Source organism: Dufourea novaeangliae, unplaced genomic scaffold (assembly GCF_001272555.1).
Source record: "Dufourea novaeangliae isolate 0120121106 unplaced genomic scaffold, ASM127255v1 scaffold125, whole genome shotgun sequence".
Classification (NCBI taxonomy): Eukaryota; Metazoa; Arthropoda; class Insecta; order Hymenoptera; family Halictidae; genus Dufourea; species Dufourea novaeangliae.
Genome location: NW_015374020.1, coordinates 737305 through 757593, shown reverse-complemented (window position 1 = coordinate 757593; position 20289 = coordinate 737305). Strand labels below are relative to the sequence as shown.

At 41.0% G+C, this 20289-nt stretch overlaps 1 protein-coding gene across 1 annotated transcript in view; it reads left to right on the top strand.

The window, feature by feature from the left end:
* The window catches only part of LOC107188916 (dystrophin-like), a 164127-nt gene that overhangs the window by 83053 nt on the left and 60785 nt on the right, over positions 1 to 20289 (top strand). Inside the window, exon 31 of the mRNA XM_015577313.1 lies at positions 3220 to 3318. Within this exon, the coding sequence (XP_015432799.1) occupies positions 3220 to 3318 (99 nt within the window). The remainder of the gene's footprint in view (positions 1 to 3219; positions 3319 to 20289) is intronic.

Genomic DNA, 20289 nt, shown 5'->3' with positions numbered 1-20289 from the left:
CCTCTCTTGAAAAGACTCCGACGAGAGAAGCCCGATGAAAATGAAAGGCCTAGACGTCCCCCATTGGCTCCCGGGGGAGCACGCCGTGAATATAGGGTTGGAAGAATATATATATATATGTATATACACCTATATTCGAGTAAGAAAATATTCCTGCGAGTCCTCGTATATATGCCAGGAGACTGTTCACGCGACAGTAAGTTTGATATCTGACCCGTTGAGGTATGGAGGGGCCATGATGATTATCGTTACGCATCTGCCGTACGGGAATTTAGAGAACCGTAAAGTTCTACGGTATTCGGGAAGATGGAGAGACGAAGGCGTGGTAGATTGACGATACAGTAGATCGTGGTCGAGCGTACAGGATGGTTTGAAATTCCTTAACCAAATGTTCAACACACTTGTTCTGGTGATTACGTCGACTGGAAATGTCATTTGAACGTTCACAAGCTAAAGGGCGCTAACGCACTAATCCTTCTCCTCTATTTGGGACAGTAAGATCCAAAGGGAGTATTTGACATTTAGTCATTCTGTTTGGTACACAAGCGTGTAAATAAGTGATTCCAGTATAATCTAACTGTGGAATCCTACGTGAACTTGTGTTAACATATCGTAGTTGGTAAAATTTTTGATGCTTTAGAATTCAGTGATGTTATATAAGGAAATATATTCTATTAAATTATGGTTTATATTTAGTTGAATAAGTATAGAAATACTGGAAATCCATAGAAACAGAAATCAACTCCAACAGTATTCAAATTTTATTAAATTTCGTATGACAAGAATAGCGATCAAATAATAGGAGTATTAACATGTTTTCAAGGGTACGATCATTATGATAATTTTACAAAGTTTCGTTGAGAAATCTGAGAACATTCTCGATATCGGTGGAAACGTCGTGAAAAATCTGTGTTCCGCCTGAGTCAACTGCTCCGGAGGTTCTTTATCCCGCAGTTCACACACGACTGAGTTTCTTCCCGAATGCATATTCCCGCACGCCCATCCGTGCCACGCGCGCACACACGTGTCTCGATAATACTAAACAAATCCTGTCGAAATAGCGACGGACACTTTATGGGCTAAAAGAACGCTCCGAACTTATTCCTATGGAGGACACGTTTCAACCCCTGTTCCCTGGTCTGTGTTTTATACCCCCTGGCAGAAAGGTTCGCGCCTTTAACGCGATGCTTTAAAGCACGATATCGCGTTAAACTGCAGCGTTCGTTTTTCTGAAATTATTTATCTATTGAATTTTAGGGAATTAGGCGCTACATATATAATATAGTATAATGTTAAATATAGATCGTGGCTCTTTAAAGTGACATAATCGATAGAACGTATCCAGGTGTCATTGATTAGTTATGCAAAACTTAATGCAATTTTAATCGTTGTGACTTTACCCTCTCTGTTATTCGAAGAATAGTGTGAAATTTAGACCATATTAACATTCAGTTTAATATTAATTTCAGTACTTGAAATAAATTTAGCCTCCTAAGTAGGGAGAGTGGATCTATCCGCTATGACAAGTCGATCGTATACGTGGCCTCAACTCATTTAATATTTATTTGTCACTTCGTTTTAATGATCTTGCAACAAAAAACTCTCTTTTCGTTTGTAATTACGTTTGACAATTGGAATTCTGGCCATCTTTGTTAAGTCAAATGCTCCACAGCGGGGAGCGTGCGAAAATTCTTTCCCTCCTTAAGGGGTTAATAACGAATGGTTCTCATTTCTCTTTTAATTAATCCAGAATGGTTCACCCGGTTCTTCCAGCAAAAATACATTCCCTTCATTAGCATGTGGGAATTACGTATGACTTAATCCGATAATTAGCCGTTTGAAACGGACGGTTTGCCAATTTAACCCCCTCCGTTCCGAAAAATCGTCACGCGTATTCGATGCGCGTCGAACCGTGTGTATCGGCTTCCGATTGTTTGGTCCCGTGTAACATCAATTAACCGGTGTACATTCTTGATATTTAATTACACACCGGGACCATTCCCACGGGGCCAGGAGAACTATTGTGTCCCGATATCGAAACGCGCGTATTTGCTGCGCGAATAGTCGCACGCGATGTTACGCGAGATAATCTCGTTAACGAAGACAATGCCGCGGTAATCGAGGAGACAATGCTCTGGGTAACAATACGCGACGCGCGTTTAATGTTTTTACCCAATGATTGGCTGGCGCCGCGCGTTCACGTCTGGTCCTTTCTCGGCCCCGAAATTAGGATACAGAGTTGGGCCACTTACGGGCGGACACTCCCCGTTAATTTCCGGCTGTAAATACTCGATTCTCGCGTCCCTCTCTGTCCTGTCCCGTTTCCTCCCCCTTCTGATCGATGATTTCTTTCCGTTTCCATTCCATCACCTTTGAACGACAGGGGTGTATTTTTATTCTTGTCTCGATACATTCGGCATTCGTCGTTGGTATAGACTCGCGAGAAATTTGTTGAAGGATAATGATCGAGTGGACAAGTTGATACGTTGTACCTGCTATAATTTTCTTTTGGGTTTTGAGGGGGTTAATGTCCTACAAAAACATAGGTGCGAATAAAGCCTTGAGTCAGCGCAAGGCGGACTTGTTATTAATTAGTAGACCGCGTTTCATAGAATGAAATAGGTAATTATGTTTAATAGCGTTTTTACATCACTTTAGTAAAACTTGTACCACCGTCTGTGGTTAATGAAAGTGGAAACAGTGAGTAATAGTCAGACTCCGCCGAGAGCCTGTACTCGCTACCAGGAACAGTTTGCTTTATTCGTGGTTTGTTTCACTTTTATTCATTAACGCGTTCTTTGACGCTATTTGTTGCTACAACAATCTTCAAAGACTACATTTCCACTAGTCTGTTTGATGTATTTTTTAAATTACATTATGGAATTATTCGTGAAATGTCGAAAAACGTGTCTTCCGACAACTCTTTGACAAATCTTCGACCGCCGACGACCGTTTGACGACCCTTCGACGACCTTTATATGACCCGTTGGCGACCCAATGATCTGAACGTGGCGCATAGTAACGCAAATGTTAATATCTATGAGTCGTTTATTTGCCAAAGTGATTAACTCCACAAAAATTACGGAAGAAATTTATTTTAAATATAAAAAAGTTGACACCAGTCTAGTACTTTGGCCAGTAGAGTTAGTTAATTTCTTTATCTGAAGTAAGTAAAATATTTATTGACTTTAATGAATCTGCTACGTTTTCTTGTTGCAGATACGCGATTGGTTGACCGTCGAAGAAGAGATGTCACGACAACAGGCCGTGGTTGTCGGCGACGTCGACAAAATCATACAAATGATCGACAAACAAAAGGTGAGTAGAGAACACAGAGAAATTCATCTATCTTAAAACCGTGGAATTTGTTTTTCTACGCGTTTTCTGATTCGCAAATATTTTACGATAACTTCAACCGACTACGATAAATCTTTATAAAACCTACCCATAAATATTTTTAAACTATAAATGCGGTTCATCATGAAACTTCGGCGAAGTGCACGCTCGGGTACTTCAGTATCTTAATACAGTATTCAGTAACACTTTACCAGTACCCGAAGTTTCTATCTCTTCGTTTTAAGCTTTCGAATCAATCTAGCATTAAATAACTTATGGTTTTCATAAAGTGCTTACTTCGCGCTCACTTTGAGAGAATATAATTCTGCTGAAATTTACAATTTACAGTCAAATTAAGCCCTACTATCAAACATTTATCATAAAGAAAATGTATGTATTAATTCCACGTGTAGAAAAATTGTGTTTACAACGACTGGCTTGGTGTATCACAGTAACGGAGTTGTAATAACCCATTTTCATTCAGAAACGGAATATTCCATCGGATTACCGAGCTATATTAGCAAACGCGAATTAATCCGCGCGCGCGCTCGCGTTCGTGATGACCAAGCCGTATCACTAAATGCAGAATAATCCCCGAGTGTTCAGTGATCATCATTCCAAAATACAAACATTAGAGAGGTCGATCGACAGGCGATTGTTATGTCTCGGTTGCTACTGCCTCTGGAATCGTGACCTCATTTTGCAAAGCGACGTAAAACTTTTCGGTTTGTATTTGCATAAATAACTTACCGATAAATACGATCATCAATTGTTTTTCCATACCTTGGGCACGTTGAAGTACGTTCATATGCAAATAATTTAACCGTATAACAGGCATATATTTTCATTTCTTCTTTTTCTTTTTCTTTATTTTTTGAAGGAACACTTGAATTTCTCAACCGAAAACGTGGAGATTTACTTCACATCAGTGAAACTCCGTATCCCCGTTGCAAAAGTTAGATATTAACCGGCGACAGAATTTGACGCACTTTTAAAACGAGCATTGCACCGATGCAACACTGGGCGTTAAAGGGTTAAACATAATATATTTTATTCGGGATAAAAATCTTACATCTCAGCCAAGTGTTTTCATCGATAAACTATCCAAACGATCTAGTTTTTTCCATTTACCTACAAACGTAAAAAACAATTCTTATCTTATCAAACATACCGACGGAAAGCAGGGATCTGAAAGCTACTGGGTCGACAACACCGTGACCTGCAATATCCACGAGGGTAGCAAAACGGGGTTGGAACTTTCACCACCGACTAGGTATAAGATAGACTTATCATCTTACGGGACTTCGTGTCTCATGTTCTGAAATATCGATAGTGTAAAAAGTTTGGGATTTTCTGCTGCCCTCTACGTTATAAGAACGGTGAATTTGTGAACTACGTTAAATCTAAGAAGGGACTATGGTCGTGAACGGATTCTCTTTCGTCCGTTCGCTCTAAAGTAGACGTATTAGAAAGCAGTCTTGGGTTCGATCCCCGGCGGACCTATTGGTTTTTTTTCGCGTATAAAAAAGTTATTGCGTTTAATATTGTTTTTATGAATATGTATATGTATTATTATGTACATTTGAGTAAATTATTTTATTATTCCATTGTTATTAGAACAGTTTAACAGTGACAACGAACGCATGTATATTTTCAAATATCGGACTAACAGTATATTTTTATTCTATATTATTACATATGTGTGAGTAACACGTATCAAAAACGTAATCGAAACACAGATTTTTATTACACCACAAACATCGCATAAAAGATATTTCTTTATTCGCTCTGCAGGGTAAAGTGAACAGAACCACCAATCTCTACTATATCAGCTTGCAGTTCCCTGCACAGTTTCTCGATCGAAGATGCCTTTCTAGTGAAGTTTCAGCGGAATCTTTCGAATTCCGTGGAACGATGTCGCTTCGTAGGATTTCCGAACGAGGGCGGGGGTTTCTGGGTTACTGACCGGGGAAACCATGACATTGGCATTGGCATTAAGGGACCAATGAACGTTGCCACGCCTTTCTCTGTGCGTCGACGATACATTGTTGCTTCTCGCGCGCAATAGTTATGCTCGGACTATTGATTGCTCGAGTGCGGATTTCGTGCTCTCTCTCTCTCTCTCTCTCTCTCTCTCTCTCTCTCTCTCCTCTTCCCCTGTGTGCCAGCCCCTTCGACGATTTGCTCCTGAATTTTCGAAGATATATTGTCCGCTTGATCCGCGTCCTTTTTTTTTCGTCACAGTTTACGGTAAAAAAAAATTTTTTTTTTATACGTGAAGCTCCATTCGTGAAAACGGCGTGACGGATTTGTCGGAACTTTTGACTGGATAATTCGATCGTTTTTATTGAATTCGGGTGACTTTTGGAGCCGTTTGTGCGTTTTTTTATTCTGTTTACGGTAATATTTGTTCTGCGCGTGCTTTATCTGTTTGTTTTTAGCAACGGTGCTAATGATTTTTAATTCTTTTGCGAGGAATTTGATGTTTAATATTGATTCTTTTTTAAGTCAAAAGCCAGAAGCGGTTCGAAAGGTTTAGTACATCTGTCGTATCAATTTTTGCAAATAAATTTATTTAACAAAGATCATTAAGACGCAATAATACTAAACGTTTCTCTGTCAAAGTAATATAAAATATATTGTCATCGTCTTTGGCTGTTTAATTGTTTATTTCACGAACAACTCGAGTAGAGTGAACCGTGTATCCAAATTATCTCGACCAATTATTCAAATTACTTTATCAAAGGACGACTTCAATCAAAGATTATAATATTCCCCGTTTAACTCGTTCATACATCGTCCCGCTGCCTGTACAGGTGAAACCCCGTAATCTTTCCCAGTCCCGAGCAAAGTGGTACATTGTTCGACCGGTGCTCGATGGAACGAATTAATTAAGACTGATTGGTAACCCCTTCACGACCTCTTCGATAAAGCCTCGATCCGGAACGAGTCCCTCCGTCTACCCTGTCCGTGCTACCATCGATTTTTTCTTTTCGATTTCCACGTTCGAGCAGGGGGAGACAATTTTTCTCGATAATATTTCAAATTCGACCAGAGAAAGACGTTCCACCCACGTTAAAAAGCTTCATTCTTGGCGGAAATTGGGTTACTTCTCGTCGCCTCTATGCGTTCTCGTTCCCTTGCTCGGAGAAGAATAGCGCGTTCCGTTGATCAATGGGAGCCGATTCCGCGAGGATCCAGCGGCCTTCTTTCTCGTTAAAGCGCCATTCGACGTTCCCGATGAACCGAGTTTTCGGAATACGATTTGTCGGAGGAGGGGTCGAAAACAATGGGTTTGTTACGCCGGTGTTGTTATTGATTTCCGATTGGAAAGCCGGGACGAAAGATATGAAGAAATGAAAGAGAGCCCGCGGAGCGGAAGAGAAAGGTGGAAGGCTGGGAGAGGTGGTCTTCCATTCTGTACAGGAGGGGTATTGGAGACCTCTTTGAATTCCGTTGATTACGGGAATTAAAATGATTCGATATGCGGGGCCGATAATTGCCTGCCGGAACACGGAAATACGAGACGTTACTTCGAATTTTGGACAGACATATGGATCCGAGAGAGATATTTGTTTATAGTCAATTCTCGATAAATGCTCGGCCAGATGTCTACGTTAAATGTTTCTGTATCATCTCCACTACTGCTTTTAATATTTGACGGTAAAATACAACGGCATAGTTTTCCTTTACGATAAGTGTTCCGAAATAGTTCCGAGCATTAATCGAAGATTTATTATATTTCGATGTTTTCTACATGACAATTAATTGTGTAGTCAAAATTCCACCTCACCAGTTAAATGTTAATTCAACCACTAACCTATTAAGCTGAGATATTGGTTAAAAGAATGTTTTTTTTTTTTAGAATCAAAACAATCACTATCACTTGAAAAATAAGGACACAATCTCAATCATAATCTAGAGCTTACGGGATTTTTTATATAGGCAGTCAACGCATTAAAGGCACTCGTGTCCGCATATTGTCATTGCTGTGTACTATACTTCTGACAGTATTTGCGATGTTGCACACCGGAGTATTCCCTGCACGGGGATGCAAAACGAATTCGAGTAAATCTAGTTCGTAGGAACTTGTAGGGAAAACCGTGTCGCCGTTCGGGGCGCAGCAGGGGCATGCATTTAAATTGTGCGTATTACGAACGCTAATTGCATTGGCCCTCGCACGGTCGTCTGGAGTTTGGTTCGCGGTAACGTTACGAGGGTTCCACGTGACGGTTCCTGCAAATTTTACGCGAGGCTCCGTTGTGTTACAGACAGTGCACGGGAATTTGGGAACGGGGAAAATTCGAACGACACGGATCACTGTGCGCCGTGAAATCTTCTCTAATTTCGAGCTTCCAGCAGGACACGTCGAGCCGGTGGATCGTCCGGTCCACTAGCTTTCATTTATTTACTGGTCTAATGGCCGTAAAATAGTTCTTTTATATGTTACGTCTATTTTACGTGTATTAAATTTATGAAAAATTTTTTATTCGTGGTATTGCATTTTAATGTTCATTCACCGTTGTCAAGTTACTGTTGAAATAGAGAGACTTTAGCAATCGGTTCAAGGAAATTCGTATTTTATTTTCAAGTTCTCAAAACCCATTACGAAGATATAAATATCTTCTTTTTTATTCTTACGCGTTTTTTAATACGTTATTTGTACGCGTATATGTGTTTAGTGTCAATCTCCTCCCGAGAATAATAATTTCGCTTATATTCAATGATCCTTAACTCATTACCAATGCCGCATTAATGGAATATTTAATTTGTAATTACTTTTGAGTCAAATTACCTGATTCAAGTCTGTTCTGTAACATCGTGGTTATGAAAGAGAATTTCAGAGATTTACTTCACAATTTATTCATCACTATTTCTCCTTTCACCTAAGTACGTAATTTCGTAAGGAATAAAAGATCTTCTGTGTAAAACTTGTATTCTTTCACTGCTCGGTTCTTAAGAGGTTCAGAAAGAGAATGATCTAGAAATAGTGTTCTTTCATAATCAGAGTAGGACAATACACTGAATTCAGAAAAGGATTATCGTGAATAATTCCTTTGTTCTTCCGCCGGCAGGAATAAAAATCTTCTGTTACTTTAGTCAAAGGGACTCCCTCCTCCGCCCGTCTGTGTATAAAATAGCAATAAACATTCGGCTCCATAGCTTCCATGCTGCTCATCCTCCCTTTGGAGCTTTGTTCTTCGACTGCTGATAACTCTCGTGCCCGTCCTCTTCCTTACTTTCGTCGGCGAACGCGCGGAATTCCGGAGCTTGCTATCCTCGCGTTCGCTCCTTACATCCTGTCGGGATGCTGCCGAGTAATAACATCAGGGAACGGTGGCTATGAAGAAGCTTCCTCGAGTTCGCAATTTCCCCGGTTACATCGGCATTCGGCGAATAGCCTCCATTCGGCGATGCGAGCTGCGCCCAGCGTCCCGATGCCACTTGAACACGCCTAGGCCGTGCGCTTCGGGACGAGCAAGTTTCTCGTAGACCTCTTTCTGCGGATCTTGTACCGTTAAGAGAATTTGTACGTCCATGATCGTTTTGGACGAAGTTTAAGGACACGACGAAATAGACCCGTTTCGGTCTTTTCACTTTTGGAACGTGCACCGAAGCGATTGAGCATGAATTCGTGAAGATGGGAATTGAATTTAATAGGAAATTTGTTAGTAGGCACCTAGATGTGTATGGAAATGCGCATTTTTAACTGTTTCATTACACAGTTTTATAGAGCATAACAATCCATTAAATGTATATTCCAACAAATCTGTTATATTATGTCTATTACAGTTTCTAAGATATACAGAAAAATTAGAAAACAATTACCCTTTAAGAGGTGTTTTGAAAAATTACCCGATACTTTTTTTGAAGTCTACTACAAATCTCTAAAGTTTCAAGACAATCCGAATTACCGAGATTCTTCGTAAATGATACATCTACTTCTTAATAAGTAATATACAGTTTCCCACTTGTCTGATGATGTACATAAAATGACGCATCAAAACGGGAGAATCTGCACAATCATCCATGGTCTGATTTTTCATGATTCATTTTTATTTCGCTCAAGTCTTTTCAGGACTGCATCACACCACCTGTTCAATTTAATCACTATCCTTATGTAATTGATTAATATCTTCAATATCCTAGCCGGAAGTTATTCTCGACTCGGTCGAACATTCACCTCTGTTTCATAAACGATGAATATTGCAGAGCCCAAAGCCACCGAGCTTCTGTATACGTCACCGTTATAGTCCAGAACGGAATATTGAATCGTTCAGAAAGAAAATACGCCCCGGTCGTAACAATGCTTCCACCCGTACAACAGAAATAGACCTTTACCTACCTATTTCCAACCCCATCCGATATTACAAGATCCTCCTTTTACTCCCGTCGTCGTTCCGGCCGAGGTTCTCTTAAAGGGAATCGTAGCCACGGGGCCGCTGTGTTTAATTATACCGAGTTTTGACGAACTTTCCACGAATTCCCGTAATTAGTGTCGCCGGCCACCCCTCTCGCCCGTTAAATTAAAATTACTTTCGGATTATGCGAATCCGAGAAACGAGGGGCACACGGTGTTCTTCTCGAAACAATTGAAACTGCAAGCGGCTGCAGATGATTCCTTTTTTTTTTTTCTTTGCGCGTCCACGACGAACTTGTCAGTTCTTCACGGGAATGGTAACCGAATATTTAATTGCTCGAGGCCTCGTTTCACCGCAAAACGCCTACGCGATATTACTACGACCTCGCAGGGGGAGAATATTTGCGAGTTTTTTTTTTTTTTTTGCGACTCACGCCCCGACCTCGTTAAAGTAATATCACGGCGGTGAAACGCGGGATCATCGTACTTTTTTTCGCGTCGTCACGTGCGTATACTCATAACCGCGCGACCCATTTTGTAACGTGTCCTCGGACGTGCTCGCTGTCTTCTGACCCTTCCTTCGCCGTACGTTTTCGGTGTTGTTGGATTTCGTTTAAAGGGGAACAATACGTGATCGTGTTGTCTACAAGATTATTCTTCTTCCTTTCCATGCGGTTTAGGTAAATGTGGAATCACTGAAATAGTTGAAAGTTAATATTTTTTTCATCCTAAGAGCTCGGGGTTCTTTTATTAGGGAGACTTAAAATTTTTGTTGGAGTTACCTACGTGAAGTAGGAAAAACATATGAGATTATTATGGGATAACATTTTTTGGAAAATCTATCTATGAACAAATGAAACAGCTGAAAGTTGATCGTTAGATTGTCCTTTTATATCCATCTTACAAGGGACAATATCGAAGTGATTATCATCAATTTTGATGCAACTCTGTAAGAAAGTATTTCTCATAAAAATATTTGACAGGTATTTTTTTTTTAGCTGTTGTCATGTATGTTGAAGGGATGGAAACAGGCCTCAGAGTTAGGGGTGTGAAATGTATTTGGTCGAATATCGCGGAAGTTATTGGAGGTAGATAAATGGTTTAAACCGAGATATTCGATCAGATGTATTTCACACCCCTAACATTGAGGGTTGTTTTAACCCCTTCAACATGGATGATAGTAGCTAAAAAAAATACGCGTGCAAACATTTTTATGAGAGCTAGTTTTTTAGAGTTGCATAAAAATCGATGATTGTCACTTTGGTATGTTCCCCTTGTTAGTACCATTTGAGTTTAATTATTTTTAAGAGTGGTTCAGGTACGTTGTTCTTCTCAAAGAAACATCGTTTCCTTTTTACGCAATTTACGTGGAAGAACAAACACGAGATTTGTTTGATCTGTAATTCTTATTCCTTTCATCCTTTTATCATATTTCTTGCTGTTTGCTTCCGCGCCCCAGGGCACTCGAGCAATGCACGAATGAAATTTGACGACGGGCTGCGCCGTAATATATTCGTTGACGATAAACCAATGTGAGCCAGACGCTCTCACGGAGACGTGAAACCGCCTTATATTTGTATCTATGCACCGAGATGGGGACGAGCAGCCGATTTTCATATTTGTTAGCGCATTCGAGTCAGAAACACTTCACGTTAAAATTTAGATTCTGTTTGTATTTAACGCAGCCTGATTTTCAATTACTTCATTATTCTGTAAACGAAATAACGAAAGATTAACAATTCGAAATTTTTCCGCCAGATTTGTCTTTGTTGAATTCGTCGAAGGGGAAATCGTGCGTAAAGATTCGACAATTATAATACGGAGAGGGATAGATTGCGAGTGCGCAATGCGTATCTTCTTTGTCGGCCCCTTCGCCATCCGATTAGATATCAAAGCAGCGATGGATTCGAACTTACGCCTGACTGTTCAACCAGAATGAATTATGACTCGTACCATTTTTATTAACATTACATATCAAATCGTAAATTTTTATATAAAATTAAGTAAAGTGTATTATAAGAGAATGGCAGTAATCAAGGATTACTGTATCGCCGGAAGACAATTTCACGATTTGTTCTTCTCAATCGAGAAATTTAACGGGACATCGTGGATTCGAATAACTCTCGTGGTTCGAATCGTGAGAGACGACGAAGATTTTTAATTAAAACCGACAACGGATCGGAATAGCCGGGTCTGTTTTGAAATCGGTTTAAAGCGATTGCTAAACGGCACCCTCTGTTACGGGGAATTTCGTGCCCTGTAGGCTCTACACCCCATAGGATCGTCGTGCTCTGGAGGATGAAGAGAAGAAGAGAAAGAGAGAGAGATAATACCGTTCCCTAGCTACCCACGGGTACCCATGAAGCTGCGAATTTCAGTCAGTTTCACGACGAGCTTCCGTCGAAATACAACGCGTCCGGAATTCATGCCCTCCACGTTTTATTAACCAACTAAATTTTAATTATTTCGCCGGTCGTTCGTTCCAATTCCCATATTCTTTCTTCGTCTCACACCCTGTAACCGTGTAACGTATTTCGTGTGCTCGTGTGGACTCGATGTCTCTTTTCCTTTTTTATCTTCGTCTCGTTTAAACAGTGTGTGCTCGTCGATAAAATTGTTGAGAAGAATATTGCTTGTTCCCCGCTGGCGGAAAGAAATACGACTGGAACAGAGCCGTGTACTGAAACGTTGTAATAAAATATCCGGTGTAAATCGCGTTGTTCGAGGATCTTCAATCTGCTAATGTTCCGACAGCGAATAGTTGATCGTTGCGGCACGTTGGAGTTTTTTTAATTTACTTAACGACCAATCGATGTACTCGGTAAATGTTACACGTTGTGATCAAATTTGTGGTACACGGGGATTGGATGGTATTTTGAAACAAGAAAATATGGTGAAATTTTAGGAAACTTGTAACTCTATCGTCAAAGGCTTCGTTTTCAAGAAAAACCTTGTTAAACTTCTACAGGGTACTCGATATGTTTTTGTGCATTTCTATATCTGTATTGCATATTTATCTTTACGGTTAAAGATGTATATTTTTCTTAGGTGAAACTTCAATAATGTTGTAATAGATTTGTTTATGAAAAGTCTTCAAAATTCCCCTATCACTTCGACTACACTATTCGCTTATCTCTTTTCATCGTAATAATATTTTATCCATACATTATCGTAGGGTAGAAAATTTACAGTGTATTTATACCCATTGAATCGCAATGTGCAAGCAATATTGGCGGGTTTGTTACACCCAAAATTAACAAGGAGTCGATGTTGTAGCATTGAGGTAGGAGCGGTTCCCGCGTTGATACCAAAATCGGTAACGAACCTCTCTAATCGCTCGACGTTTCTCAGGGTGTTACAACAACGCCGTAGCTATCAGCGTGTGAATTCGATAATGTGATTTTGACGACGGGGAGGGGCGCCAATGGAATTTCGTCGGTGATGTGCAGCCGGCGAAATACCAAACGAAACGAAAATCGATAGAGCGTGGTGGCTGGCTTCCGCTCTCGCCTCTATAACACGCCGGTTTCTTTACCCGTGCTATCGTAAAAAGATGGAATTAAACCGGTCGTGCTATTGCTCCTCGGGATATTTGGTCGAAACAGAGGGATCTTTTGCTCGTGATGTCTTCTGTAACCGTAAGAAAGATACGGCTAATTCCCCGCGGAACATCGTTTCGTCTTAACAAGGTTATGGTCTTAGGTGGAATCTTAGTTTTTTTTTCTCTCGGTACAAAATTTTCTTATCGGATGGTGTATAAAGTTTCAGAGGAAAACTTAGAAAATATTAGCTCGTTTAGGAGAAAGAGGTCGTCTTGCATCGTCTCGTAACAGGTTATCTTCAAGCTCTTGTCTTACATTGTCGATACCACTTTACATTCGATACATTTCTTCTGCATTGTCAAGATTAGTAGTTTTGGAGTAGAATCATTACAGTCGATGATTTTCGACGTTACATAGTTTTTATTATTAAAGAGTGCGTGTGTTAATACAATAGTTTCATAACCATGAAAATAGGCGAAAAAGGATGAGAAAATCAAAGAGAATTTAAATCGATTTTCAACTCGAAACCATATATCCTGTTCTAGTTCTTTTGGAATTTTTATATCTATTAATCAACAAATGAAATGATTCTGAAACTAGCTGATTTCGGATAATCGTCCCGTACAAACGTTCGACCTGAACTTCGAATCTGAAAATTTTGATTAATATAAATGGTTTTGAATGTTAATAAATGCAATGATGAATTATTATTCAAATAATTCGATCGCTCGGGAAACTAGCTGATTTCGGATAATCGTCCCGTACAAACGTTCGACCGAAATTATTCAAACGACCCCAGAACTCGATTTCGAAATTGTCCACGATTCTGTCGCTGATGGATGTTGATTCGTCGCGTTGCGGCCGGAGACAAAAAGCCGTATTAACGGTCGCGATCGTTGTAAATTCGTTGCTAGTTACACCCGTTAAACGGAAAGCCGTATCCGTATATTTTACAACGCCGCTTACCACGCCTTGTCACTGCTCATTTAGGTGTTTTGACGTTGCGGTAGGCCGCATTATCCGTTCCCCCCGATCCGATCCCGCAGAGAGAGGCACGAGTGGTTTGACAGGATGACAGTCGTGGCTTTGACGTCTCGTCATTGCGAATCCCCTCTAGCGTATCAACGAGATGACATTTCTTTGTTTGAATACTCCCTCTCTCCCTTCCGTTAACTGCATTTCACAATTTACTCCAGTAAGTGATCGTAAAGGTCAAGAAGAGAAGCCTATGTTTGCTGTTGAAATATTAGGTTTAGTGAATTGTTCTGTATTCTTGGTAGGAAAGTACATAGATGTTGTGGACAAGACTCTACTCATTTTTTAAGATGGTACCGATTGACAAGCTTCAATGTCTGAATCACGGGCTAGAAACCAAATACTGAAGTCATTTGGTATATATATACATATATTGACATATACATCATACAAAACATTCAATATGCTTCGTGTATTAGTAATAGAAGTGGAATATATACCATATGTGGTCATGAAAGTAGAACAGGGGGGGCTATATGTAGTCATGAGAGTATTATAGAGTAGGTGCTATTCTATAATAGTATAAGTAGATATGGACCACCCCTGGTCAGCCAAGCATAGTAGGATCGTCCCTGGTCAGACAAGTAGAATAGGGATCGCCACTGGTCAGACAAGTAGAATGCGGATCGTACCTAACCCAGACCACACAAATAGAATGGGGATCGGCCTAGGCCAGATAAGTAGAATGAGGATAGCCCGTGATTAGACAAGTCGAATAAGTATCGTATGCGACGAGACAAGTAGAAGAAGAATTGTCCTCCAAGAAGCATGATCCGAAAAGAAAAGAAACACACGCACTTCTAATCACGTTTCCATATTTTTCTCTATCCTAATGCAGTTCTACAAGATATGAAAACTAAATTATGTCAGAATAAACTGATTACTATACCGAAGGTGTCAAAACATCAAACCAATAATGTGCTAATAAAAGTACTCGAAAGCCATACTAGGGTTGAAGAATTCGGTGTAAAAAGGAGATATAAAATATCGATTACCGAGAATCGTTGGAACGTGACAGGGACTCCACGTGCTGCGCTCGTTTCCTTCTCGAATGCCAGCGATACGTTGAACGAGCTTTTCAGGAAGCTCCACGCGATTCCTCTCCCCCCTCGTTTCGCCGGTGTCCTCAGATTTACGATGAAAAAGAGGGCGGCCAACAATGAGGACATTTTTCGAGGCACAGCGCGGTAGAACCGCGTGAAATATCGTCGTACGGGGACGAGGGAACACACGGGAACGGATGTACCGCACGGAAATACGCACGGCGGGGATATGGTAGTGCAGTTCATGTCGGACGATTTCGGGAAAGGGCGAACGCGAGCGTGTGAGCCCACCGAAGGAGCTCAAACGAATATTACCAAGCGCGTGGTGATGAGCCCCCAGAGGCCGGGTTCTGCGGGGTAATCGTGTCTGTTGAAGGGCGAAAAAAAAGAGACGCGTTTAGTCGTGGACGAAACGTGCGAGTTTCTGCTGGGGATGGATCGAAAGGAGCCTCAGCCGAGCACTTCGAGTGCACCGGTGTACTCTAGCACTCTACACCATCGATTTAACGTAAGTAAAGTATTCTCTGGTTATACACGACGTTGTGTCACATCTGTTGTACATAGTGCTCCCTTATTACGTATTACGTTACGTCATTTACGTAGTGTATAGGGTGTTCCGGAAATACACGCGAGAAGATGATTCCACGGGGTGGGTCACCAAGAATTATTATGTAAACAAAATATGGAGTGCACCGAATTGTTTTTTTTTTTTTTTAATTTAAGGAGTGTACTTGTATCCCTTACTTGTTGAAAAGTTTCTCTGAAAATTAAAGCGTAATAAGCATGGCTCTCGTACATGTAATAACCAAATTTGTGTTTTTATGGGCTACAACACAGCATTAAAAAAAATTCATTGATCTTGAAAAGCTCTAAAAAAAAATATAACATATAAAAAATCAAATTGCATCCATCTGGTGAGTCCCCCCTTCAAATGCAATATGATCTATTTCAATTAATTTTGTATAGATACACTGCGTGGCATAACTATAAAACCACTTTAAAATTTTTAATCCTTGTGTATTGTGGTTAACATCAATACGAACCACTTTTTTTCTAGGGAATGTAATCTATCCTTTTTTGGAGAGACATTATTTCTCAACTGTATTTCCGACATGGTATATTTGGTTCGTTTTTATTTTAACCTCAATACACAAGAATTGAAAATTGCAGAGTGGTGTTATAGTTACGCAGTGTATTCTACTTCGTTTTCGATTAAATTAACGTTGGGAATTTGTTTCCCACAGGTATATTTGAGCTCTGTTTACTCATCAATGTTTATACATTTTTAGAGCGATTGGACCTGTTAAAAATGTATATACAGTAGAAGAATATTGAATATTTTGCGTTAAAGCGTGAATAGTCGCGAACGCGTCAAGAGGTACGCTCCTGAAATCCGGGAATCCTTTCTTACCAATCCCATAAAACGTTCCCGCTTGGGCTGGCGCCTCCTACCTCTCCCTTCTGTTCGATAACTCGTTTCCTCGTTGCCCCTGATCCCCTCGAACCGAAGGAGACAATCGCAAGCTGGCTCCGCAATCTTTCGTGGCCCGGACAGAATGGTCCGTTTTAAGTCGTATCGAGTTGAGGCGAACGGAGCGTCGCCTTTGAGGGCGCGGCCAAAACGAATTTCACGCGAATATTGTCCAGGGTAGGAAAGGGACACGGGGAGCTGGCACACGGGTCCTTGTTTGCCCAATAATTTCGTTTTTTCCCTTGTTCGTCTCCTCCTGCCTCCGCTTCATTCGCTTCTTTACCGACCAAAATGCAATAAGATCATCCTCTACGCCCAGGTCCTTTGATGCCCTTCTTCCACCGTGTGTCGATCCTCGCTCGTTTTTCGGAGCGAAATAGAAAAGAAAATTAACGACGTCAATGAAAATCTTCTTACCAAAAAGCATCCCTGGGACCACCAGGGAGAGAAGAGGCGAATTTTTTTCCCCATCACCTCGACGTTGAAAACGTTAGCTCTCGGTTTAGAAGGAATATCCTTTGTTGCGTCTCCTCGGTGGTCCCGCTGAGTCTTTGCTACTCAAGGCTCTAACGTAAAAGCGACCGTCCAACCGGTCCCTGCGCCGCTTTTTCGTCGCCGCCGTATCGCGTAATGCAACTTTCTTATGCCACGTACCGAGTGTGTCTCGTTATTTTCGCGACCACACGATTGTTAGTTCCGCCAGCGAGTTTGCTGGAACAGAAACGCTGGCCGGGATTGGCTCTTGTGTATATCGTCCGGGAGATGTCCACTCTTGGACCTGATTTGCACTAATTGTCCATATTCCAATCCCATTAACCAGATCGTCATACGGGATTCGCAAAGATGATTGCGAATTCCAACGAGAGGTATACTCGATACCGCGAGCCATAAATCTTTGGAGAAGCAATGATCATTTATAGCTGGTCAAGACAGTCACGGTGAATTATATCTCTGCCAGCCAAAATTTCTGACGGTGCCGTTTTATTTACTCGACTCGCGTGAATTCACGGGTCTACAATATTCGATCGTGTGAACACCGAGTGCATCTCACGATCGTCCACTGCATTCTCTCCTCCAACCACTGATGAGGGTTGTGTTCCGGAAAGAGACAAGGATTGTCGGGTTCGCAGAGGCTCGAACAATGCTCGCTAATATTGTTAAGTCCAGTTTACACTGAAAGGACCGTTCTCCCCGTCTGTTTCACCTGCGCCTCGTGCACCACGGACATTTCCATTAACGAGGCTCGCGGGCACGGTCGCCTGCCTGTCTCCCATTACCAAATGCCTGGCGTTGATTCTTATTAAAAAGTGAATATTCACGAGGATCGATGGGGACGTTGGCTACGTTGCTGTTTGTGATAGACGTATAATTTCGCGTGCAGAGACAGGCATGTAAACGCTTCACTTCGTTTTCCTTTTCTAGCATCTGTAAAAAAAAAAGGCTTCTACTATGAGATACAGAAGTAGCATGTTATAATTAGTACACATCTGTAGATTTCTCAATTCCTCTCTATAGACATTATTTGGCCCACACAAGTTGGTCAGTAAAATATGCACCTGAGAAAATCTACATCCTCAGTGAGCAAGCTTCACGAATTATTCAACCAATGTTTTTACTCGACACTCGAGAACTGCCCAATAATTAGTACACATCTGTAGATTTCCCAATTCCTGTCCATAGACATTATTTGGCCACACAAGTTGGTCAGTAAAATATGCACCCCACAAAATCTACATCCGCAGTGAGCAAGCTTAACCAATCATTCGACTAATGTTTTTGCTCGGCACTCGAGAACTGCCCAGTAATTACATAGTACACATCTGTAGATTTTCCAGTTTCTCCGTGCAGAAGTTATTTGGCCCACGCGAGTTCGTCAGTCGCGTATCCACGCGACAAAATCGACATTCACAGCGAACAAGCCCAACGATTCGTTCATGCAAACGAACAATCAAAATGGTTTCATTCAGATATGTTCGTCGCGAGGTACGAAAAAAGCTTCAACTGTTGCTCGACTCTCGACCGTGAGTAAACATCGCTCGACTTTATCCATCGATAAAAGTGTCGAGGCGTTCCTCCACGGCCAGAAACGTCACCGTACCGCAGTGCTCGCGTCGCCATGGATCCGACATAAGAAATCGGTAGGGGGATAGGCGAGGGGGGGCACTGTGTGTATGTTTTCAAGAGCGTCGCAATGAATAATGCATGAGCTGATCGAGTAAGTTTCCATACTTTACAACGGTTACCCTCTCGGTCACCCCCGTTCCGCGGTAATGAACGGTATTACGGGGACCGAGACGGTTCGTGTCGCTTATGAGGGAATATTTCATAGTTGGAGAAGTTATTCGGGGGGCGTCGGGGCGACAGTGGAGTTTAACCAGGGAATTTATCTTCCGTCCATTGGTCGCGGCGCATTCTTTCCGCTGGACCCGCGACAAGACGGCCGTCCCTTCTTTTCAATTACCTTTTAATTGGATTCGAGGGGAGGAAAAGATGTAAACGTTCGCTTTGCCAACGTGATTATTCGAGCGGAACTCGAGTTTCAGCGAGGAGGATCGTTAGGAGATCATTTCCCCGTCCACCCTCGATTCACCCCGTAAACTTCGCTTTAGTCATTTTTACTCCGGGGAGGAATATACCGTCGATCCTTGCTGCTTGCTATTTTACGGGACGGTCTTTGTTAACTTTGTTCGAATTACCATTACGAGTTATCGATCGGAAGTTCGGGTTCGGCTGTAGCTAGAGTGGGGATTTTTATGCATTATTTCGCGTGTGAAGGTGGAAACTGCAGTGAAAGAAGAATTTTATTAGCTTTCGTTAAGTAAGTGATTGATGTGTAAAATGAACACTTAAATTAATAATTTTAGAATCTTCAATGGACAAATGAATATTCGCTTTGTTCTCATGTTTTAGTAAGCATAAACAATAATATGTGTGTGGTACAATTAAGTTAAACGCAAAGAATTAAAATATACTACTAAGAACTGTTCTCTATTCCATTTTCTTATTTTGAATTATATATAAAATCAAATTATAATATTTCATCAAATTATAATTTTTGGTTTTCATCTCCTGGTTATAACCACGGCAACATTCGTATGTGTTCATTGCGTTGAAACAGCCAACGATAATAAGTGCATATAAATATTCACATTCGACTCATTATTCCAATGGATTTCATCTATTACCATCCCGATTGACTAAAGTAATCGTAATTAAAAAACAATTAAATTTCTGTCTTCACTTTTGTCACCTTTTTCATACTTCCCACCTGATGGACATTTAGTTACAAATATCAGCGAACAGTATGGTCCCTGTGATGTCATTCGATCAAGTTTTATTCAACTCCCGTCTGATCTGATTAAAATGTGTTACATAACGTGCGCGCCGTTCGGTATCGTTCAATTCAATTAGCGCGGCAAACGTTACGATATTCTTGATGGAAACCGAGGCAATATCGTTTCCCAGGTTGCATTCGCATTAACGTAATTAAGGGATGGAAGT